The 26102-nt window shown below is 43.4% G+C and overlaps 1 protein-coding gene across 3 annotated transcripts in view; it reads left to right on the forward strand.

The window, feature by feature from the left end:
• PSRC1 (proline and serine rich coiled-coil 1) overlaps positions 1-26102 on the forward strand; it is a 909216-nt gene that overhangs the window by 666689 nt on the left and 216425 nt on the right. For all 3 annotated transcript variants that reach the window (XM_044076468.1, XM_044076466.1, XM_044076467.1), the window contains one exon: positions 17818-17878. In XM_044076468.1, coding sequence (XP_043932403.1) covers positions 17818-17878 — 61 coding nt within the window. The remainder of the gene's footprint in view (positions 1-17817; positions 17879-26102) is intronic.

Raw genomic sequence — 26102 nt, forward strand, 5'->3', positions numbered from 1 at the left:
AAGGGGCCTAGGATTTTATTCTCGCCTGTTCCTAGTTCCAAAGAAGGGGAACACGTGGAGACCAATTTTGGATTTATCTATCCTCAACACTTATCTGGACATTCCCAAGTTCAAGATGTTGACGTTACAACAGCTTTTACCTCTGCTGGGCAAAGATCATTGGATGGTAACTTTAGATCTCAAGGAAGCTTACCTTCATGTGCCTATAAGACTAAGTTGCAGGAAGTATCTGCGTTTCGAGCTGGAAATTCTCATTATCAGTTCTCTGCATTGCCCTTTGGCTTATCTACTGCGCCCAGAGTATTCACAAAGGTTCTGGCTCCAGTGATAGCTTACTTCAGGCTGAAAGGAATTCAAATCTATCCTTACTTGGACGACTGCCTGATTCTGGCTCAAGAAAAGGAAGACCTTCTACAGCATCTGGAATATGTCATAGCAGTGCTAAGATGCCTAGGGTATTCTGTGAACGAAATAAAGTCCAGTCTAGTACCCTCTCAAGACATGTGCTTTCTGGGTGTGAGACTGAATACAGCAGCCCAGATGGCCTTTTTAACCCCGGACAAACAAAAGAATCTTTCCAGTTACTTCCATCAACTATCTCTTCAGTCCGGGCTGACTGCAAGGACAGTCCTTAAAGCCTTAGGGTTCATGGCATCTTGTATTCTGGTGCTTCCCAATGCCAAACTGCATATGAGGAAGCTGCAATGGTATCTCAAAAATGTGTGGACACAGCACTGCCAGGATTTGGACACTGTCATTCAAATAATACCTTGCATGCAAAAAGAATTTTTGTGGTGGGCTCAGGAATGTCACCTAAACAAGGGACTCTCTGTGACCCGGCCAGAGGCGAGTCAGATTTTAACGACAGATGCCTCGGACATTGCTTGGGGAGCTCATCTAAATGGAAAGTGGATACAAGACAAGTGGCCTGCCAGACTACAGCATCTACATATCAACATGAAGGAGATGTTAGCAGTCCAGTTTGCATTAATGGCTTTCAAGGAGTTACTTCTTCCTGGGCAGGTGTTGATTCTAACAGACAACACAACTGTCATGTGGTACATCAACAAACAAGGGGGAACACATTCTTATCCTCTATGCAGGCAAGCAATGATTTTATGGGAGACTGCGCTCAGCTTGCAACTAACTCTTCAGGCAAGGTTTCTGCCGGGAGCACAGAACTCCTTAGCAGATGTGTTAAGCAGGCAAATCATGGATCCCCACGAGTGGAAACTGGATCCTCATGTATTTCAGAAATTGACAGTGTCATGGGGAACTCCAGACATAGATCTGTTCGCTTCTCCACTAAACCACCAGCTGCCAAAGTTTTGCACAAAGGGGTTTCATCACACAGCTTGGAAAGTGGACGCTCTTTCTTTCAGTTGGAAAAATCTTCATGTGTATGCCTTTCCACCTCTGCCTCTTCTCCCAAAGGTGCTCCTAAAGGTCAGACAAGACAAGCCAAGGATGATTTTAATAGCTCCAGATTGGCCTCGGCAACACTGGTACCCACTTCTAAGGAGTCTGGTAAGGAAGCCTCCATGGCCTTTACCTTTGATTCCACACCTGTTATCTCAGAGGGACGGTCACCTGCTCAATGTCAAGCTTCAATCTCTTCATCTAACAGCCTGGCATATTCTGTTTTGAAACACAGCAGGTCTCAACTTCCTCAACAAGTTTTAAATGTGATTATGGAAGCCAGAAGACCTAGTACAAGGAAAGTGTACATGAAAAATGGAAGAGATTTTTATTTTGGAGTGCAGCAAAGAATTTGGAGATTTCTGAGCCTAATTTGAGTGTGGCTCTTCAATATCTTACTGAGTTATTGGACAAAGGTTTGTCCTTCTCTTCCATTAAAATTCATGCTGCAGCAATTTCAGCTCACTATGATTGTGACCCACCATTGTTTTCACATCCTTTGTTCAAGCAGTTTCTTAGAGGGGCAAAGAATATAAGACCCCCACGTAGAGCTCCTACTCCTGCTTGGGATCTCAATTTTGTGTTGGAGAAACTTACTCTACAACCTTTTGAGCCTGCGGCTACTGCTGAGTTAAAATACTTGTCATGGAAGACTGCTTTTTTGTTGGCCATTACTTCTGCAAGAAGGGTTTCTGAGTTGCAGGCCCTTATGGCAGTAGAGCCCTTTTGATTTTCCATAAGGATAGAGTATCATTACGCACTAATCCTTCCTTTATGCCTAAGGTGGTTTCTAGTGTGGCTTTAAACCAAACTATTCATTTGCCTACTTTCTATGCAGATCCCCAAAACAAGGGAGAAAAGATTTTGCACACTTTAGATGTACATAGGCAGTTACGTTATTATTTAAGCAGGACTAAGGATTTCAGGCAGTCTCAGCAGTTGTTTGTTTCTTTTGCCTTGACTTCTCAGGGCAAGCCTGTGTCTACAAACTATTTCTAAGTGGATTGGGTTTTGCATTTCATTTTGTTATTCCCATCATGGCAAGGAGATTCCAGCTGGGATTAGGCCTCATTCCACAAGGGCTACTGCCACTTCAACAGCATTTCTCAGGGGTGGCAACTAAGGATATTTTGGAGGCAGCTACTTGGAGTTCAGTGCATACTTTCTCTAAGCATTACCACCTTCCTCTCTACTCTAAATCTAGGGCTGGTTTTGCCACAGCTATTTTGCAAGGCATGTTGACAGCTCCTGCTTCCTTATGATTTGCCAGCCTCCTTACCTCTGCTTTGGGATTCTACCCAATGGTTAGGACTGCAGCAATGTGGAATGAAGAACATAGTACAGTTTTGTACCTACCATAAATGTAGATGTTCGAGGATCCACATTGCTGCAGTCCAATTTACCCTCCCTCCTTCCCCCTCTGTGTTTAGGGGTTGTGGTGTGGGTTAGGCTATATTCTTGTGCATTTGTATATATTGTATATATGTTTGGTGCAGGGTTTTTGTTGGTGTTTTGGTTTGGGCCTTGTCTTTTTAGGGCCTTCTGACATCTGGGGCAAGAAAAGACTGAGGATATGGCGTCGGTCATGCGCATTAGTACCCTGACGTCCTGACGTCAGTCTAATGCGCCTTGACCGACGTCAGCCATATACTTTGGTATTCGGGCCGACTGGACAGCGGACTACCCAATGGTTAGGACTGCAGCAATGTGGATCCTCGAACATCTACATTTATGGTAGGTACAAAACTGTACTTTTTTCTCCACAGACTCCAACATATATTCCTCCTTCGACCTCCTTGGAGGTATCGAAGCCCCTGACACCGCTGCCTATCCTGGTTCCAGCTTCTTTGGTGCCACTGGTAGACCTCACTGTGGTTCCGGAGCTGAGCCATCCTATGGATCATGACTAGAATGTCGGCACCATGGCCCCTAGTGTGGTGCCTATTTTTTGTACGGCACTGTCCACCACGGTTCCAGTTGTCTTGGAAGCACCAAGTCCTCTTGGGGCTCCTTCCCTGGGAGTCGGCTCATCTGAGTGGGGTGTGACTTCGTTTCTGAGGTTGTCCTTCTTGGTTCCGGTCTCCCATCCCTCTTCGGGCAGGCTAGGTGATGGAGAGGGCCCTTGCCTCCACCGGCACACAGATGGTTCTCTCAACGTCAGAATACCATACATTTACCCCCCTCTGGTCCACAGCTGACAGTCCACACAGTCCACAAAAAAATAATCCTTGTTTTCCCACCTTCCTCGACTACTTTAGACCAGTTTACAGGCATTGCTTTATTCTAGGCTGTGGTGTAGTTCCTGTGTTGTCCATTACCTTACTTGGATAGAAGGAAGTTTCTTTGCTCACCAGTGGGAGTGGGGAGCCTTGAGCAGCCTACCTGTCCTTGGGGGAAGTGACCTCAGCACAAGAAGCTGTAGTAATTGGTTGTTTGGGACCATTCCTAGCTCTTTTGTAGTTCACTGCTTAAAATCCGCCTCTGGGCGGTTTTTTCTGACTATACTGCTCAGACGAGCTCCACGTGGGTTTACAGAGTGGTCCTAGCAGCAAGGAACTCGAAAAAGTGACTACCTTCTGGATTTAAGTATCTTTGCTTTTATTTCACTGGAAATGGCTTCTGTAGCTTACTTTGAACTAGCCTGAACTGTTTTTTAACTGATTGCTGCATTATTTTAAAATCTTCACTTAAAAGTTACATTTAGTTGAATTTGATCGAAAGTTTGCTTGTTTGTTTGTTTAATTTAACTGTGGAGGCTGCCCACTAAAGTGTGCTAGCCTGTGTAACTAATTTATCACTGTCTCTGCATTTTCTGTGTGTTTCTACCAAAAAAACAAAAAAATAATCCTTGTTTTCCCGCCTTCCTCGACTAGTTTAGACCAGTTTACAGGCATTGCTGTATTCTGGGCTGTGGTGTAGTTCCTGTGTTGTCCATTACCTTACTTGGATAGAAGGAAGTTTCTTTGCTCACCAGTGGGAGTGGGGAGCCTTGAGCAGCCTACCTGTCCTTGGGGGAAGTGACCTCAGCACAAGAAGCTGTAGTAATTGGTTGTTTGGGACCATTCCTAGCTCTTTTGTAGTTCACTACTTAAAATCCAGCTTTGCGGCTTTGCTGGTCGTGCGCATAGCGCAGCGCCGGTTAAACTGTTTTTGGCTCCGCCAAGTCTGTTCTTCAAATTTTCCCTTAAGGAAGCTCTACTCTTAGTATAACCAGACTACTCACTGTATTATAAGCCTAGCACTTGTTCTCAATACTTCTCTACTAAGTAAGCACTCTCGTACTAAGTAAAGCACTACATCTATTTACCACCCCTGTGAATAACCACCTCCCTTAAAGGTATACCACCCCCTTATACTGTTCTAGCATGTCGAGTGGTAGATTACTGGCTTCGTTTCCAGTTCAGCTGGTCAATCTGGGCATCTTGAGACAATGCTACAATTGTCTCATGTACACAGACAACCCTCTCCTCCTCCCAACAAACACAATTACATGTGAGAGATGCAACTATATAGCCAAACTGGAGGCTGAACTCTCTCAACTCAGGGCTGGCATGACCAGACAGGAGGAGATGGCAGCCACACACACAACAATCCCAGTCCCACATAGACCTACCACAACTGCAAACCAAACACATAAAAACACAAAGACATACTGAGGCTCTAATAAAAACTTACCAAAACAACAGAGGCTCCCAAAGCAGACATCCAAAAATCCACCACCTCAAAACAAAACACATGCAACACATACTTCAATAAATCAGTGTGTCGACCAATCGCAGCCCTTAAGGCCAAACACCTTCCCTGATACACTAGTAATAGGTGACTCCATAGTCAGACACACTGATGTCCCACTGACCAGGCTGAACAAGGAGAAGGTGACTGTGAGCTGTCTATCGGGGCTAGGATCCGCCACATAACACACGCACTCAGGTCACTCCAAAGCAAGTACAAATATGACTCCGTCATTGTCCATGCTGGTGTGAATGACCTGAGACGTACCTCCCTGGACTACATGAAAAGAGACATAGAGGAGCTCTCCGATTATGTAGCCCAGGCTGGTATGACCCTGACCCTGAGCAGCATCTTGCCCTCACCAAGAATGATACCACAATACAAAGACAAGATGATCAGCTTTAACAATTGGCTAGAGTACTGGTGTCATTCTAAGGGGATCCAATATCTGTCTGCCTGGGATGATATGTTGGACAAGCCACGCTGCTTCGCAAGGGATGGCTTACACCTGTCACCACTGGGCTTCCGGATATTGGCTAAGGCTCTTGCCACCCCCATAATGCCTTTTTTAGGCAAGGCTCAAAAGACAAACCCACCTCCTTACGAAAATGGAAAAAAACTAAGGGTAATGCTGCTCAACGCCAGAAGTCTAAATCTCAAGATGCAGGCACTTGATGCACTCCTCAGCATGGAGAACATCGACGTCTGTGCAGTAACTGAAACCTGATTCAAGGCTTCTGAGAGCACTACAGTGCTACCAGGCTATACCTCGTATCATGCTTTTCGGCCCCAAAACCCGGGCCGAACCACAAAGGGAGGGGGAGTGTCCATATTCATAAAGGACACCCACACCTCCAGGTTAGTAGCAACACATGAAGCAACAGAGACCATACAGGTGCAACTAACCATAGGCAAAACTGCTATACAACTGGTAGCATGTTACAGACCACCCTCCCAATCTCAAGAACCCCACTCAGCCTTCCTGAAGACATTGGAGGATATGAATGTATCACAAAATACCATCATACTGGGAGACTTCAACCACCCAAACATAAATTGGGTACATTATTCTAGCCCTAATACCCTAGCTCAAAGGTTCCTGGAATTCATAAATTCAAATGCACTGGAACAACTAGTCACCTCTCCCACTAGGGGAGAAAATATACTAGACCTGATCATCACAAACATGGGGACAAAATGCTCCACACCGGAAGTATACCCCTCACTAGTGAGATCTGACCACAAACTAATCACCCTGGATATACATATCCCACCTCCACCCCCAGCACAAAAGACCACAGTGAAAAACTTCTCAAAAGCAGACTTCACTCTTCTTAAGAAGGAGATGGTATCCTTTAAGCCCACTGTGCCAGTAGGTACCACATCCCGCAATGCCGAATCCTTCACAAATGCTTTCTATGGACATATCCAGGAATGCATGGATCATGCAATCCCAAACAAATCCAAGTCCCTCTCCACCAAATGTAAGCGTCCTGTCTGGTGGACCTCCACCATAAACAAATTGTATAACAAAAGAAGGAAGCTACTGCACGTCAGAGCGAAATTCCATGAAGGGAAGACGTCTCTGATCAACATTAGCAGAAAACTACGTTCTCTCATAAAAACATCCAAGGCAAACTTTGAGAGAAAAATAGCTAAGGGCACTAAAGATAACCACAAAGCCTTCTTCAGCTATGTTAGAAACCTGGGCGGAAACCCTCAGATATGCTCTGAGTTGGTTCACAACAACAAAAAATACACTGAACCCACAGATATTGCTAACATTCTGGCTGACAGGTTCAGTGCAAACTTCTCGCCTCCTTCACCCCCAAAAGAAGAAATACTTATCCCAGCTGAATGTAATCTCCCTGTCATCTCAGATGTCCAAGTGAGAACTGCCCTAAACAAAGCAAAAAACACAGCATCAATGGGACCTGACGGTATCCCGGGGTGCGTGTTACGAGAACTCCAAGAGGAGCTAAACCCACACATAAAAATGCTATTTAATCTTAGCCTTACTTCGGGTTATGTACCTGTACACTGGCGTACAGCAACAGTGGTCCCACTCCACAAGGGGGGTGCCTCTACAGACCCTAGAAACTACCGCCCCATAAGCTTAACTAGCCTTGTCTGCAAAGCTATGGAAAGAATCATTATGGAACTCATAAACAGAGACATAGGGGACGTACAGACACTTGACCCACCCAGTTCGGCTTTGTGAAGGGCAGATCCTGCCTTTTAAACCTGGTTGACTTTTTCGAAACAATCACTAGAGCCATTGATGAGGGCAAAGCAGTCCATACAGCATACCTGGACTTGGATAAGGCCTTCGACACAATACCCCACTCAGGCATCATAGATAAGCTAAACAGCTTAAAAGTAAACCCCTATGTCACTAGATGGGTTGCAAACTGGCTAAAGGACAGAACCCATAAAGTTAAAATCGCTGGAGCAATGTCAGACTCAAAGCCAGTCACAAGTGGTGTCCCACAGGGATCTGTCCTGGGACCCCTCTTGTTTGGCATTTATTTCTCAGATGTTAAAGCAAACATGGGAGGGCTGTGGCTGACAAAGTTCGCAGATGACTGCAAACTAGGCGCCATAGTCGATACACCAGCTGACACACACATCCTACAAAAAGGCCTCACTGAAACGGACAACTGGTGCCGTAGTCACGGCTTTAAACTAAATGCCAAAAAATGTATAGTCATCCCTTTTGGAAAAAACAAAGTACCCACAAATTATCACATACACAGCAACCCACTGTGTACGGAAAAAGTAATCAGAGACCTGGGGACCCAAGTAGACAGCGACCTCTCATTTGACACACACATTGCCAAAGTGGTTAGAAAAACATTCTACCTTGCACACCTCATCATGAAGGGATTCACATCCAGATCCAAGGATGTCATTGTACCCTTATATTCCTCCCTCATCAGACCCATGATTGAATACAGTGCCCCATTTGGTATGTACCTCACCCGGCACTTGCAACAGCTGGAGAGACCACAGAAGTACCTCACCAAAAGGATCAAGGGTCTCCAACATATGTCTTATTCCGCCAGACTAAAGAAACTTCAGCTCTATTCAGTGGCATACTGGCTGCTCAGGGGTGATCTCTGCCTGACGTACAAGGCCATGTCCAATCAGGATCTGATGGACATGCTCCACCTCAAAAAATCCAAATCCATCAGGACCACGAGAGCTAAAGACTTAAACCTCGGCACAAGTATGAATAGGACATGCTGGAGGGATAGATTCATAACCCAAAGGCTTCCCATGCTTTGGAATAGGATCCCAGTTCATATTAGGCAGAGCCCCTCACTGACTCTCTTCAAGAGAAATCTTGATGAGTGGATGGGAGATCGAAAATTTACCCCAGGGGTCACATCTGGGTCACTGCTAGACAGGGGCACAGTAAACTAATTCTATTATATAAGTGGACCTTCATTGTGTCACTACTAGACAGAGGCACAGTATTCTAGATTATTCTGTACATTTTTGTACCATTTCATGAGGTGGCAAAAGCCGCATCACTATGGCTAGGCTTAAAAATGCCCCAGGGCAGATAGCCTAGTACTATACTATGAAACTATATCAGGACATTGAGCACAAGAGCCTCAAGATACAGTACTGCAGGGCACCCTCTCCTTGGAGCCCTCTTCGCATGTCCCTGCTGAGGCAGTACCATGTAAGAGATAATGCAAGAGGAAGCACATGGACCCCCCCTTGAGTCCCTCATGGAAGATACGGACTACGATGAAAGGGAGGGGTCCCACGGTTGCCCCCTGACGAACAGCAGGGAGCCTGGAAGCCTACCAATCTCTCCTCTGAGGAGTCTGTATTCTTGCAGGCTTTTTGTGCTCTACCCTCTACTTCTTGGGTGACCCCGCCTGCAGACGAACTAGTCCAACTCATCGTGCAGCATGCATGGAAGAGTCCTGATACCATTTACCCAATCCCCCGGAGACCAGACAAAATTCTGTTCCTGCCAGAAGAAAGTCCACACTGGTCCAAAGGCCTACTGGTAGATGCTATTGTGGCAACGGCCATTAAGAAAGAGCTTGCCGAGGAGAGCCATACTGTTCATCCCACAAACAGGGAGTGTTGGGGAATGGACAGGTTAGGGAAGCAAGTATTTGCCTCATCGACCTTTGCCATTTGGTCCTTGAATTACTTGGCACACTTTACCAGGCTCCAGAGAGAGCTAATCTCAGAACTCCCTAGAACCTTAGCAGGAGTAGTCTCTGACGAGGTATGCAACAAAGTTGCCTTGCAGCTTGCAACCCTGGAATCTATATCCAGCTCGTCCATGCAGTTAATCTCTCACACTACCGAAGGGCGGAGCAGGTTCAGGCATTGTCATGAGATGTCACGCCTGGATGCGCCTTTGTGGTTTTACGGACCCGTTTAAGTCTTCCTTTCTATACGCTGCAGTGGAAGCTTCTTCCCTCTTGGGTCCAAAAGTGAAAGACACGTTAGCCAGGTATGAAAAGGTCGGCAAGACCCTGTCTGCCGTGGGGGTATGTTTTTCCACCCACCCCCACCCCCAGAGGGGCGCTCTAATACACGATTGGCCCTCGGGACTACTTTATGCTTCCTCCCCTACCTCTGATTCAACACTTTATAAAGAAGGCCATTCAGTTAAGAAGCAGAGTAATCCTTATTGCATCCTATTATACTGCCTTCATTTATTGGATGTGCGTAGATAACTACGATTCTATCTAGATAAAGGAGAATACTGCCTTCATTTATTGGATGTGCGTAGATAACTACGATTCTATCTAGATAAAGGAGAATACTGCCTTCATTTATTGGATGTGCGTAGATAACTACGATTCTATCTAGATAAAGGAGAATACTGCCTTCATTTATTGGATGTGCATAGATAACTACGATTCTATCTAGATAAAGGAGAATACTGCCTTCTGTTATTGGATGTGTGTAGATAACTACGATTTATATCTAGATTAAGGAGAATATTGCCTTCATTTATTGGATGTACGTAGATAACTACAATTCTATCTAGATAAAGGAGAATACTGCCTTCATTTATTGGATGTGCGTAGATAACTATGATTCTATCTAGATAAAGGAGAATACTGCCTTCATTTATTGGATGTGCGTAGATAACTACGATTCTATCTGGATAAAGGAGAATACTGCCTTCATTTATTGGATGTGCGTAGATAACTACGATTCTATCTAGATAAAGGAGAATACTGCCTTCATTTATTGGATGTGCGTAGATAACTATGATTCAATCTAGATAAAGGAGAATACTACCTTCTTTTATTGGATGTGCGTAGGTAACTACGATTCTATCTAGATAAAGGAGAATACTGCCTTCATTTATTGGATGTGCGTAGATAACTATGATTCTATCTAAATGAAGGAGAACACTGCCTTCATTTATTGGATGTAGTTAGATAACTACGATTCCATCTAGATAAAGGAGGATACTGCCTTCAGTTATTGGATGTGTGTAGATAACTACGATTCTATCTAGATAAAGGAGACTACTGCCTTCATTTATTGGATGTGCGTAGATAACTACGATTCTATCTAGATAAAGGAGAATACTGCCTTCATTTATTGGACGTACGTAGATAACTACGATTAAATCTAAATAAAGGAGAATACTGCCTTCAGTTATTGGATGTGCGTAGATAACTACGATTCTATCTAGATAAAGAAGAATACTGCCTTCATTTATTGGATGTGCGTAGATAACTACGATTCTATCTAGATAAAGGAGAACACTGCCTTCATTTATTGGACGTACGTAGATAACTACAATTCTATCTAAATAAAGGAGAACACTGCCTTCATTTATTGGACGTACGTAGATAACTACGATTCTATCTAAATAAAGGAGAATACTGCCTTCATTTATTGGATGTGCGTAGATAACTACGATTCTATCTAGATAAAGGAGAATACTGACTTCATTTATTGGATGTGCGTAGATAACTACGATTCTATCTAGATAAAGGAGAATACTGCCTTCATTTATTGGATGTGCGTAGATAACTACGATTCTATCTAGATAAAGGAGAATACTGCCTTCATTTATTGGATGTGCATAGATAACTACGATTCTATCTAGATAAAGGAGAATACTGCCTTCTGTTATTGGATGTGTGTAGATAACTACGATTTATATCTAGATTAAGGAGAATATTGCCTTCATTTATTGGATGTATGTAGATAACTACAATTCTATCTAGATAAAGGAGAATACTGCCTTCATTTATTGGATGTGCATAGATAACTACGATTCTATCTAGATAAAGGAGAATACTGCCTTCATTTATTGGATGCGAGTAGATAACTACGATTCTATCTGGATAAAGGAGAATACTGCCTTCATTTATTGGATGTGCGTAGATAACTACGATTCTATCTAGATAAAGGAGAATACTGCCTTCATTTATTGGATGTGCGTAGATAACTATGATTCAATCTAGATAAAGGAGAATACTACCTTCATTTATTGGATGTGCGTAGATAACTACGATTCTATCTAGATAAAGGAGAATACTGCCTTCATTTATTGGATGTGCGTAGATAACTACGATTCTATCTAAATGAAGGAGAACACTGCCTTCATTTATTGGATGTAGTTAGATAACTAAGATTCCATCTAGATAAAGGAGGATACTGCCTTCAGTTATTGGATGTGTGTAGATAACTACGATTCTATCTAGATAAAGGAGAATACTGCCTTCATTTATTGGATTGATTCTATCTAGATAAAGGAGAATACTGCCTTCATTTATTGGACGTATTAAATCTAAATAAAGGAGAATACTGCCTTCAGTTATTGGATGTACGATTCTATCTAAATAAAGGAGAACACTGCCTTCATTTATTGGACGTGCGTAGATAACTACGATTCTATCTAGGTAAAGGAGAACACTGCCTTCATTTATTGGATAACTACAATTCTATCTAAATAAAGGAGAACACTGCCTTCATTTATTATTCTATCTAGGTAAAGGAGAACACTGCCTTCATTTATTGGATGTAATGAGATAAACGATTCTATCTAGATAAAGGAGAATACTGCCTTCATTTATTGGATTTCTATCTAGATAAAGGAGAATACTGCCTTCATTTATTGGATGTACGTTGATAACTACGATTCTATCTAGATAAAGGAGAACACTGCCTTCAGTTATTGGATGTACATAGACAACTACAATTCTATCTAGATAAAGGAGAATACTGCCTTCAGTTATTGGATGTGTGTAGATAACTACGATTCTATCTAGATAAAGGAGAATACTGCCTTCATTTATTGGATGTATAACTACGATTCCATCTAGATAAAGGAGAATACTGCCTTCATTTATTGGATGTGCGTAGATAACTACGATTCTATCTAGATAAAGGAGAATACTGCCTTCAGTTATTGGATGTACATAGATAACTACGATTCTATCTAAAAGGAGAATACTGCCTTCATTTATTGGATGCGCGTAGATAACTACGATTCTATCTAGATAAAGGAGAATACTGCCTTCATTTATTGGATGTGCGTAACTAACGATTCTATCTAGATAAAGGAGAATACTGCCTTCATTTATTGGATTTCTATCTAAATGAAGGAGAACACTGCTTAATTTATTGGATGTAGTTAGATAACTTTCCATCTAGATAAAGGAGGATACTGCCTTCAGTTATTGGATGTGTGTAGATAACTACGATTCTATCTAGATAAAGGAGAATACTGCCTTCATTTATTGGATGTATGAGATAACTACGATTCTATCTAGATAAAGGAGAATACTGCCTTCATTTATTTTAAATCTAAATAGAGAATACTGCCTTCAGTTATTGGATGATAACTACGATTCTATCTAGATAAAGGAGAATACTGCCTTCATTTATTGGATGTGCGTAGATAACTACGATTCTATCTAGATAAAGGAGAACACTGCCTTCATTTATTGGACGTACGTAGATAACTACAATTCTATCTAAATAAAGGAGAACACTGCCTTCATTTATTGGACGTGCGTAGATAACTACGATTCTATCTAGGTAAAGGAGAACACTGCCTTCATTTATTGGATGTACGTAGATAACTACGATTCTATCTAGATAAAGGAGAATACTGCCTTCATTTATTGGATGTGCGTAGATGACTACGATTCTATCTAGATAAAGGAGAATACTGCCTTCATTTATTGGATGTGCGTAGATAGTTACGATTCTATCTAGATAAAGGAGAATACTGCCTTCATTTATTGGATGTGCGTAGATGACTACGATTCTATCTAGATAAAGGAGAATACTGCCTTCATTTATTGGATGTACGTTGATAACTACGATTCTATCTAGATAAAGGAGAATACTGCCTTCATTTATTGAATGTGCGTAGATAACTACGATTCTATCTAGATAAAGGAGAATACTGCCTTCATTTATTGGATGTACGTTGATAACTACGATTCTATCTAGATAAAGGAGAACACTGCCTTCAGTTATTGGATGTACATAGACAACTACAATTCTATCTAGATAAAGGAGAATACTGCCTTCAGTTATTGGATGTGTGTAGATAACTACGATTCTATCTAGATAAAGGAGAATACTGCCTTCATTTATTGGATGTACGTAGATAACTACGATTCCATCTAGATAAAGGAGAATACTGCCTTCATTTATTGGATGTGCGTAGATAACTACGATTCTATCTAGATAAAGGAGAATACTGCCTTCAGTTATTGGATGTACATAGATAACTACGATTCTATCTAAAAGGAGAATACTGCCTTCATTTATTGGATGCGCGTAGATAACTACGATTCTATCTAGATAAAGGAGAATACTGCCTTCATTTATTGGATGTGCGTAGATAACTACGATTCTATCTAGATAAAGGAGAATACTGCCTTCATTTATTGGATGTGCATAGATAACTACGATTCTATCTAGATAAAGGAGAATACTGCCTTCTGTTAATGGATGTGTGTAGATAACTACGATTTATATCTAAATTAAGGAGAATATTGCCTTCATTTATTGGATGTACGTAGAGAACTACGATTCTATCTAGATTAAGGAGAATACTGCCTTCATTTATTGGATGTGCGTAGATAACTACGATTCTATCTAGATAAAGGAGAATACTGCCTTCATTTATTGGATGTGCGTAGATAACTACGATTCTATCTAAATGAAGGAGAAGGGCGGTGCCTCCACCGACCCTGGAAATTACCGTCCCATTAGCTTGACAAGCCTTATCTGCAAAGCCATGGAGAGGATCATAATGGAACTCATAAATAAAGACATGGGGAACTTGCAGACTTTGGATCCAACCCAGTTTGGCTTTGTCAAAGGCAGATCATGCCTTTTAAACTTGGTTGACTTTTTCGAGACAGTCACCAAGGCCATTGATGAGGGAAAGACAGTTCATACAGCCTACCTTGACCTGGCAAAGGCCTTCGACACAATACCCCACTCGGGTATCATCGAAAAACTCATCAGCTTGAATGTAAACCCATACATCACAAGATGGGTTGCAAACTGGCTAAGTGACAGAACCCACAGGGTCAGAGTTGCTGGAGCCATGTCAGACTCAAAGCCTGTCACAAGTGGTGTCCCACAGGGCTCAGTCCTGGGTCCACTCTTGTTCGCATCTACTTTTCTGAAGTACAAGCAAACACAGGAGGGTTATGGCTGACAAAGTTTGCAGATGACTGCAAACTGCCATAGTCGAAAACACATCTGACACAGATATCCTTCAGAAGGGCCTCACAGAAACGGATAACTGGTGCCAGAGCCATGGCCTAAAGTTAAATGCCAAGAAATGCATAGTCATACCCTTCGGAAAAACAAGGTTACCTCTAGCTACCATATAGGTGGCAATCCACTGAGCACAGAAGAAGTCATCAGGGATCTGGGGACCCAGGTTGACAGTAGCCTTCGCTTGACACTCATGTTGCTAAAGTAGTTAGGAAAACCTTCTACATTGCCCACCTGATCATGAAGGGATTCACATCTAGATCAAGGGAGGTCATCGCCCTGTACTCATCACTCATTAGACCTATGATTGAGTACAATGCCCCATTCGAATGTATCTGACCCGACACCTGCAGCAGCTGGAAAGGCCCCAAAAGTTCCTCACCAAAAGGATAAAGGGTCTCAAAATATGTCTTATGCTGCCCGACTGAAAGAACTCCAGCTCTATTCAGTCTCATACCGCTTGCTCAGAGGTGACCTGTGCTTGACATATAAGGCCATGTCAAACCCTGATTTGATGAATATGCTTCACCTCAAAAAATCTAGATCCCTCAGAACCACAAGGGCGGGAGACTTAAACCTTGACACAGTTATTAATAGAACGTGCTGGAGGGACAGATTCATCACCCAGAGACTCCCTATGCTGTGGAACAAAATCCCGGTACATGTGAGGCAGAGCACCTCGCTGGCTATGTTCAAGAGGAATCTTGACCAATGGATGGGGGATCGCAGATATACCCCAGGGATTACTTCAGTGTCACTGCTTGACAGAGGCACAGCAAAATAATAGGCATAGTTTTATTCAAACTAAAGGGGTGGCGAAAGCCAAATAACTGTGGGCTAGGCTTATAAATGCCCTTGGGCAGATAGCCTAGTATGAACCTATGAACCTATGAGAACACTGCCTTCATTTATTGGATGTAGTTAGATAACTACGATTCCATCTAGATAAAGGAGGATACTGCCTTCAGTTATTGGATGTGTGTAGATAACTACGATTCTACCTAGATAAAGGAGAATACTGCCTTCAGTTATTGGATATGCGTAGATAACTACGATTCTATCTAGATAAAGGAGAATACTGCCTTCATTTATTGGACGTACGTAGATAACTACGATTCTATCTAAATAAAGGAGAATACTGCCTTCTGTTATTGGATGTGCGTAGATAACTACGATTCTATCTAGATAAAGGAGAATACTGCCTTCAGTTATTGGATGTGCGTAGATAACTACGATTCTATCTAGATAAAGGAGAATACTGCCTTCAGTTATTGGATGTGCGTAGATAACTACGATTCTATCTAGATAAAGGAGAATACTGCCTTCTGTTATTGGATGTGCGTAGATAACTACGATTCTATCTAGATAAAGGAGAATACTGCCTTCAGTTATTGGATGTGCGTAGATAACTACGATTCTATCTAGATAAAGGAGAATACTGCCTTCTGTTATTGGATGTGCGTAGATAACTACAATTCTATCTAGACAGAACTAAATCACTACGGAAATCCGACAAGTTATTCGTATCCTACTTCAGACCAAATTTGGATAAAACAGTTTCTACGGTAACTTTATCTAAGTGGTTAAGAAATTGCATATGCTTCACCTACCAACATAACAAAACTCCTCTACCGGGTAAGGTCAAAGCACATTCAACCAGACTGGTGGCGACTTCTATTCCCTTCCATTCAAGGGCTTCCATAGACCATATCTGTGCAGCTGCAACATGAGCTTCTCCTTGTACCTTTATCACTCATTACAAATTGGATTTGGTCTTCAGGGGGGAGAGCATCCTTTGGTTCAGTGGTACTCAGGAACATCCTTCCATAGGGCCTTCCAAGACATAAAGTAGCAAGGGACTCTGTCCCATCAGTAAGGAATGAATGAAGATTACCAACATCAGATAAAGAAGTTATGTTCTTACCATAACGTTCCATAGGTGTTGTTGATCTTCATTCATTCGTGACATCCCACCCTCCTTCCCCCTCCAAAAGGCTGCCGGAGGTTCGGATTTGGTCCTAATCCTGTATTAGGGAATTTACACAGAAAAAGCCTGTGCTTTCTTGATTTCTTTCTTACGGACAAACTTGATCTGAGGTAATAGGTAGAGAGAGGCACTATGGGTAAGCTTGGCTCGAGAGTTTTTGGCTGGCATGAGCTTGTTATAAAGCCAACTATTCCAAGGATGGAACCGACGCCCATCAGTAAGGAATAAATGAAGATCAACAACACAGATGGAACGTTATGGTAAGAACATAACTTCTTTTTAGTAGTGTGTATGTGTGCGTGTGTGTGTGTGTGTGTGTGTGTGTGTGTGTGTGTGTGTGTGTGTGTGTGTGTCATCAAAGCCAACTCTAGTGCAGCCCATCCATGAAAAAGGCTGATATCAACTGCCATTAGGCATAAGTCTGCTATTATGTTTGTCTGAAAGGTAATTTGGTTATAACAGGGAATGCAGATAGTACATCCCCTTCTGTAAAGATGTTGGGCCAGAGCACTTCCCAGAGGAAACGTTTTATGGCTGTGATAGATGATACCTTTAGAGAATGGGTTGCATCAAAGGTGTTTTCAATAGGTTTGGTTTTAGCAGTGTCCTGCCTATCTCTCTAACAAGTCTGGGTGTTGCATTAAAGCACTGTGGGCTGTGTGTGTCTACGTTTTACATATTTCTGAAAAATTATGTCCATAATTTATAACTCTTAACGTGGAGAGGATTAGCAGTTAATGCATAACACAATTTCTGGTAGCTGCTATGTAGGCTGTTTTGCTTTCATCAAATGAAGCTTTAACCCCATATTGTTTGGTTCTGGTAGAAACTGGTGCTGTACTTGTGTTATACAGTGGCATTCAGAGGCTGCTGATCTTGTTTGTACTTTATTTCTAATGCATGTATCTGTTTGGTTCTTCCAGCTTTAGTTACACAGAGCAAACTCCAGCCGCCGAAGAAAGTGACACTTCCTGGTGCACTAAGGTATGTACTTTCTGATCCTCACACACTCACATGCACTCACAGAAACTGAAAACCTTGATCTTTATTGCTGGTTGACTAAATAAATTCATTTTTAAAAATATGTTTTTTTTTAGAAATGTGAAAGGCTGGACAGCAGTAAATAATTTACTTGTGATTCTGGGCAAAGAGATGCACAGAACACATTACATTCCCTTTCCTAAACTGAGTGTTTTAAATATTTATTGTCCATTCTAAGATTCAATGCAGTGAGATTTGTTCATTTTACTATATCTTTTTGAACTGAAACACCTCAAGTTCCTTTGAGAAGTCTTTCTTTAGCTGCTGGAGTCTAGGGATTCTTCACCCCTGCAGCGGGGGGTTCAATCCCTCAGTCCGATTTCACTAACCAAAAGACTCAGCAGTTCATTTGTGTGAATCCTTCTAGCAATCCGATGGATTAGCTTCAGGGTACTGTTTATGTTGAAACAATCCAATGGGTTAGCTGTAGTGTACTGTTTATATTGCAGCAATCCGATGGGTTAGCTATAGTGTACTGTTTACATTGTAGCAATCTGATGAGTTAGCTGCAGGGTGCTGTTTATGTTGTAGCAATCTGATGGGTTAGCTATAGTGTACTGTTTATATTATAGCAATCTGATGGGTTAACTATAGTGTACTGATGTGAAGTTGTTCTATCTCACTGTTCATTCTTACAGATGGGAGTCAGCCTATTCCAAAGCTCAAGGTCTTCAGATAACTCGAGGCTAAGTCCCTATCCCATGATGCACCCAGAGTTACCCCGATCTAGTTAGCCGCTGCAATAGATGGGAAGGTTCTTGCTAGCTCGGGCCAGTAAAAACCTTATTTCTTCAAATATTTTTCATAATATTGATAATTCTTTCTAATTAATAGTTTTAGATTCTTAGATAAACTCTTACAGCTTTTTTGTGTAGTTCCCCTTCCCTTGGTGTGCCTCTTTCCTAGATTACTATTTAGCTTTTTTGGCCTTGTTTTTCTTAGGCCTAGTTATATCTTTATTAGTAGGTTATAGTGTGTGCTTAGATAGTCACAGCTGTAAAATAATTAGTGTTAAAGCTTAGATTTTAGTGTGTGTAGTAGTATTTAGTATTGTTGTGTGCCTTTAGATAGTGACTCCCTGTCACAACTTTGATATATTTATCTATCTACAGTTTAGATAAATAGGTTTTTGTGTGTGTGACTACTATTTAGCCCATAGCTTTTAAAGGGCTTGTTTGATTATTATTGTTTGGGTCTCTAGTTTTACGGCACCCTTTTTTGATACTGTGTGTTTTAGTATGGCTGACCAAGACAAACGCCCTAAATCAGGGTTTAAAAAATGCCCTAAATGTGGGCAGAAAATGTCTGTCACAGACAGTCATGTAAACTGTGTTTATTGGTTGGGAGCATTGCATCTCCAGGAAAGCTGCTCCATATGTCATTCTTTCTCTTCTAGGGTTCTCCAGGATAGAAAGAGAAAGTTGATCGACAGAGGTTTACTTAAACCTTCATTCCAAGAAGCTTTGAGTGACCAAGATGGATCCAGTAAGTCCTCAAAGTCTTCCAAGCCTTCTGACAGTAAGAAATCTAAAAAGTCTTTGACGCCGGTTCCACAGACCTCAGAGCCGAGCGTCTTATCTTTTCGGAGCAGGTCCCCAGTTTTGGAACTGGTATTTGAAATGCCCAAGTCTCCATTCTTAAAGTCTGTACACCTTCCATCCATTCATCTCAGTCTTCGATTAGCCTTTCCAATTTGGATGTGGATCGAGTGGTGCAGAAGCTTTTACAGGCACTGGCCTTTGCTAAATTCTTATCGGCTCCGACCCCAGCGGCTTTGGAACCGAAGATCCTCTTACCAGCTACTACTCTTCCTCCTCCGAGCCATACCGGTCCTTCGGAGCCAGAGGAGTCAGACTTGTTGATCGTGGAGCCTTCAGAGCCGACACCTGCTCCAGTGTCTTCGGCTCCGTTTACTCTGATGTCCTAGGTGCCGATCGAGGAATTTAGGAGCCGACACACTCTGGTCGGGTCCGGGGAGGATAGTCGGACCGACTTGTCGGTTCCGACTCTGCCTCTCGGGGCTTCGGTTCGGATGTGCTCGGCTCCTACTAGTTGCTCGGAGCCCACTGTCCCGGTGCTGGGGGTATCAATGGTTTCCTCGGATCCGTCGGTCCCTTCACATCAGAGCAGAGGTGCCTTCGAAGCCGTGAGGAGGGTTATGTCTTCTAAGACATCTTCGACTTCAGGTCCAGTTACCTCCTCCCCTAAAGTGCCTGTGTCTGCTTTTGCTTCACAGATCCTTGCAAGCGTAGAGACCCAGAGCCTCAGCAAGCCCAATTGGGTGGCCCCTGCTCTTCCGAGACCTCACCACAAGCCTCCACTGATGAGGTTCCCAGAAAGAGAATCTGTAAGAGGAAGCATCTAGACTCCCCACTGGAGTCCCTGACGTCTGATACCGACTTGGATGAATCAGAAGGGCCCCCACAGTCCCCCTCTGAGGATGTCTCATTTGCTGAGATATTAGAAATCCTTAGGCAGAGGAGTGACTGGCAGTCCACCAACCCTACTGAAGACGAGTAGGTTCTCTTGAAGACTTTTGAGTCTCAGGCCTCCACCTCTTGAGTGTCTCCGTCCTTTGATGAGCTTATGCATCTGGTCTCACGAAGAGCATGGGAGTCTCCGGACACCATGGAGCCTGTCCCCAGGTGGCCTAATAAATTTATCTCTGCCCCCCCCTCCCAGGACAAATCTTTTCTGACCAAGGGTTTGCCGTTGATGCCATGGTGGTGGCGGCAGCCAATAAAAAGGAAATTTCAGAAACTTCCTCTTCTATCCATCCTCCTAACAGAGATTCTAGGATCATGGATAGATATGGGAACAGCACTTACAGTTCAGCGACCTTTGCACTCCGTTTGCTCAACTGTCTAACCCATTTTACTAGACTGCAAAGAGATCTCCTTAAAGAGCTGGGAGATGCTCTTCAGGGTACAGTAGCTGCAGGAGCTTCAGATAAAGTTGCCTCCCAGCTTGCTGCCCTCAACTCCATAGTGAACTCGTCCATGTGCCTCATTTCGTATGCCGCTGATGGAACGAGCAAGGCAGTGGGTACAGGAATTGCTCTTAGGAGACACTCCTGGATGCGCATGTGTTCCTTCACGGAGCCATTCAAGTCATCCTTTGTAAATACCCCCTTTTCTCGCCCTAAGTTAAGGAAACTTTGACCAGGTGTGAGCAGGAAGGAAAGACTCTGTCTTCCGTCTGAATCTGTTTTTCACCCCCTACCCCAAGGGTCAAAGGGGAGAGAAGATATGGTTCCGAAAAGCCCAAGGAGTCTTTCAGGACACACGTGGTGAACCCCCCTCTCCAGAGGCAGTGGAGGGGGCAATAATGGAAGACGCCGCCCTCGTGGCAGAGGGAGTCTGCAAAACCAGGGCGACAGAGATCACTTCTTTGGGAAGCTTTGCCAGTGCTCCTGAAAGGAGGCCCGACTGTCCTACTCTGGAGGCAGTCAGGGGTCGCTTATCTTTGTATCCAGACACCTGGCTCAAAATAAACGACAACTGGGTGCAAAGTATCATTTCCAGGGGATATTTCATTCCTTTCGCCACACCCACTCCACTGACAATAAAAATCCCGGACGTCCCACCCAGTTACAGGGAACAGGCAACAATAGAGGTCTGATCGTTGCTAACAAAGAGTCATCCAACCAGTCCCAGCAGACCAGATAGGATCCGGAACTTAACTCGAGATTCTTTTTAGTTCCAAAAAAGACAGGGGACTGGTGACCTATATTGGACCTCAGCAGACTAAACAGATCGGTCAAGAAAGAGAAGTTTCGGATGGTCAAGCTTCAATCAATACTCCCCTTTTTAGGGAAAGACAATTGGATGTGCTCGATAGATCTCCAGGATGCGTACTACTACATAAAAATGGCCAGACCATCCAGGGATCATCTGCACTTCTGGCTGGGAGCCAATCATTACCAGTTTCGAGCCCTGCCCTTTGGTCTCACTACAGCCCCCAGAGTGTTCACCAAATGCATAGCATTGGTCACGGCTCACCTGAGACGTTTAGGATTCCAGGTGTTTCCATACCTAAATGATTGACAGCTCACCACCACCACCAGGCATCAACTCATTCAAGCCAGGGACACCACTCTTTCACTCTGCAGTCAGCTGGGCATTACAATAAACTCTGCCTAAAATCTGCCTTGTCGCCATCCCAACATACCGTTTTTATCGGAGCAGAATTGGACACCACCACCACCACGCTGAGACTTCCAGTAGAAAGAGTCTTACTACTCCGTCAGCAGGTCCACAGTCTGATATCCAAAAACAAGACTCCATCAACAGAAGTACTAAAATTGTTGTGCATGATGGCAGCTGCAGTATTGGCCATAGCTCTGGGTCACATGTACATGCGGATTCTGCATTGGCTATTGTTCACTCAGTGGTCTTACCAAGAGCTCCCAATGTCTCACCTTGTAATTATCATAAACTCATGCAAAAATGATCTTCAGTGGTGGTTGACCTCTCTTCATGTCATGATAGGTCGTCCTTTTGTCCTACCCCCACCAGCGGCCACAGTGACCACGGACACTTCCCTGATAGGGTGGGGGGGCATTTTCAGGGAAGAACAGCCCAAGGCACATGGACTGATCAAGTGACACATCTGCATATCAATGTCCCAGAGATGAGAGTAGTACTTTTAGCATTGCAGTACTTCCAGGACTCTCTTCCTCTAGGTACAATTTGCGATTTAAAACAGACAACATGTCAGTGGTCTGGTACTTGAACAAACAAGGAGGATCCAGGTCCTGCCCCCTTTGTCGTGAGGCCCTAAGAGTATGGCAGTGGGCTATATCTACCCAGCACTTTCTGTTGGCAATGCACATCCCGGGGAAATCCAACGTGATATCAGACAAGCTGAGCAGAGCAATTTTGCTGCCTCACAAGTGGCCCCTCAAGAAAGAAATAGCAGACAGGATATTTTGCAGGTGGGGCCAGCCTTGCTGCGACCTTTTCGCCAGTCACATGAACATGAAATTCAGAAGGTACTTTGCCCTGATTCCCCCTCCGGGAGAAGCCCCAAAGGACACACTCGTACATGATTGGCCTCCAGGTCTCCTCTATGCATTCCCACCAATCCTGTTGACACCCAAGGTACTACAGAAAGCAAAACCTCTGGGAAGGACCATCATTCTAACAGCCCCTCATTGGCCTCATCAGATTTGGTTCCCCTTCCTTTGACTTCATCTTTTGGAGGACCTTTGGATTTTGGACCCAGTTCCGGACCTTCTGACGCACTCATCGAGGGAACTTCATCCCTCTCTTCAGTCCCTGAAGCCGACAGCTTGGCTGCTCTAATTCCCATCATAGCCAGGTTCCATACCCTTTGTAATGAGACAAAGCAAATTCTCTTATCCTCTCATAAATCCTCTACGAGGAAACTATACCTTAGGAAATGGAAAATATTTTCTATATGGGCCTCTCAAAACAACAGTGATCACTACCAAGCCCCTATGGCCTGTATACTAGAGTTCTTGACCATGATCTTCAACAAAGGAGCTGCAGCAGCTATAGTCCGTGTTCAACTTGCTGCCATTTCTAACTTTCATCTTGGTTTTTGAGGATGGAACATTGTCACACGAACTATCCAAAGCCTTTCTCAAAGGGACCTTTCATCTCAGACCACCTGTGAAATCTCCCTATACTCCATGGAATCTAAATTTTATGCTTTCTCACATTATTCTCCCTCCATTTGAACCAGCTTCCTCATGTCACCTCAAATTTTTGTCATGGAAGACAGTCTTTTTAGTAGCTATCACTTCTACCCGCAGAGTGTCAGAGCTTCAAGCCTTGTCCATTAAGCCTCCTTATTTGATTTTCCATGCTGACAGAGTCTCACTTTGAACTAACCCCTCCCTTTTGCCTTATGTTTGCACTGAAGCTAATCTTAATCAAATGATTGATTTGCCAGTTTTCTTCCCCAATCACTCCAATAATTTAGAATATATGCTGCATAAACTTGATGTTCATAGACAGCTCAGATTTTACTCTGATAGAACAAAAGATTTTAGGAAATCTGAACAGCTTTTCATTTCTTTTTCGGACTCCAGGAAAGGTATGCCAGTGGGTAAAACAACTCTAAGTGGTTATCTGATTGTATCACATTTGTTTATTCAGACCCTAATATGCCCTTACAACATAAAATTAAGGCTCACTCCACCAGAGCAGTGTCTACATGCTATGCCTTTTCTGCCATACTTCCTATAGATAACATTTGTGCAGCAGCCACTTGGTCAAGACCTCATACCTTTATCACTCGCTACAAAGGTGACAAGACCTCCAGAGACTGGGCCTCCTTTGGGTCTACTGTCCTGAAAAACATACTCCCATGAGCCACTTGAGATAGATGGTGCCTGGGACGCTACCCATCTATAAGAATGAATGGCGAGATAGAACAACTTCACATAAAGAAGTTATGTACTTAACACAACGTTGCATGTGAGTTGTTCATCTCGCCTTCATTCTTACTTCCCGCCCTCCTACCCCCTCCAGGGTTTTCGAAGACCGAGATGCTTGAGTCTCCCTGGTTGCTCAGCCCTTCTATAGCTTTCTCTTAGAGAGTGATAGAATGACATATGGTATTATTAAACGCAGCAAACCAGATCTGAGGTAACTCTGGGTGCAGCATGGGATAGGGACTTGGCCTCGAGCTATCCGAAGACCTCGAGCTTTGTAGTAGGCCAACTCGGAGCCCCATCTGTAAGAATGAAGGTAAGATGAGCATCTCACATGGAACGTTATGGTAAGTACATAACTTTTTTATATTGTAGCAATCTAATGGCTTAGCTATAGTGTAGTGTTTATATTGTAGCAATGGCTTAGCTATAGTGTACTGTTTATTTTGTAGCAATGGCTTAGCTATAGTGTACTGTTTATATTGTAGCAATCTGATGAGTTAGCTATAGTGTACTGTTTATATTGTAGCAATCCGATGGGTTAGCTATAGTGTACTGTTTATATTATAGCAATCCGATGGGTTAGCTATAGTGTACTGTTTATGTTGTAGCAATCCTATGGTTTAGCTATAATGTACTGATCTGAAGTAGTTAACTTCATTTTATCTGCAACCTGTGAGTATTCGATCCATATCGGATCCGAGCCGGCAACTTATTTTCTAGCATCTGCTCCGAGCTGCTCTTCCTACCCATAATATACCACCATCTCCTATCTTCCCTCAGATCTCATTTGCAGTGCCATAGTGAGCATCGTGGTCTCCTTTGCCCTGAGCTGCAGGGATTGTAAGTGTGTTTACATCTGTCTTCTGTGTGAAAGTGGTTGTTGGTATACCCTCCTTCCCCCTTTTAGTGTACGCTGTTCGTCGGTTCTAGTTTAAAAAAAAAAAAAAAAAAAGTTTTTTTATTAAGTGTAGTTTCTAGGCCCACTTCTCTTCAGTTTGTGCTAGTGTGTTGTGCTTCCTCTTTAGGGAGTGGTGGTTTGTTTTGGGCTGTGGCTGATCAGCCTAAGTCAGTTTTTAAAAAATGCACAGAGTGTGGCCATAAGCTGTCACTGGCTGATGGTCACGCACTGTGTGTAATATGCTTGGGAGTGCCTCATTTATCCATTCAATGTGCAATTTCTGCAGGCTTTAACCCGAGGGACCTCAGGGATAGGAAGGCCAAATTGGTTGCCAAGGGTCTTCTCCCTGCCCCCATGCTGGATTCTGCCACAGCCTCGGTCTCTGGTACTCTCGCCAATCCACACATTCAGACAGAGACTCAAACTCCCGCTGGTGTGGGGGAGGAAAAAGAGAGAGAAAAAGAAAAGGACAGAGAAAGACACAAGGAAGACCGAGAGGAAGAGGGATAGGCCTCGCAAGAGGTCTCCAGATAGGGAACCTTTCCCTAGTCCACCTTCCAAGACTATGAGGCCAGCTTCTCCTAGACTCCGCTCACCCCGTTTCTCGCAGGAGCCGATGGAGTCTTCAGATCCGAGGCCTTCTTCACCCTTGCTTCACAGACCAGCCAGATCTGAGTCGGTCACCTCTTTGCGATCGACTCTGAGCCTATAGGACTTTGACATGGACAGGATGATGCAGAGATTCATTCAGACCCAAATACAGATGGGAGTCTTACCAGGCCCCTCTCCCTCTGGAGCGGGGACCTCCATGCCCTTCTTCCATCCCATTTCTCCTTCCTCGATCCGTGCGGCTGCTTCGGGGT

The sequence above is a fragment of the Protopterus annectens genome, chromosome 7.part0, assembly GCF_019279795.1.
Source record: "Protopterus annectens isolate FY-2018-M chromosome 7.part0, PAN1.0, whole genome shotgun sequence".
In the NCBI taxonomy this organism is placed as follows: Eukaryota; Metazoa; Chordata; order Ceratodontiformes; family Protopteridae; genus Protopterus; species Protopterus annectens.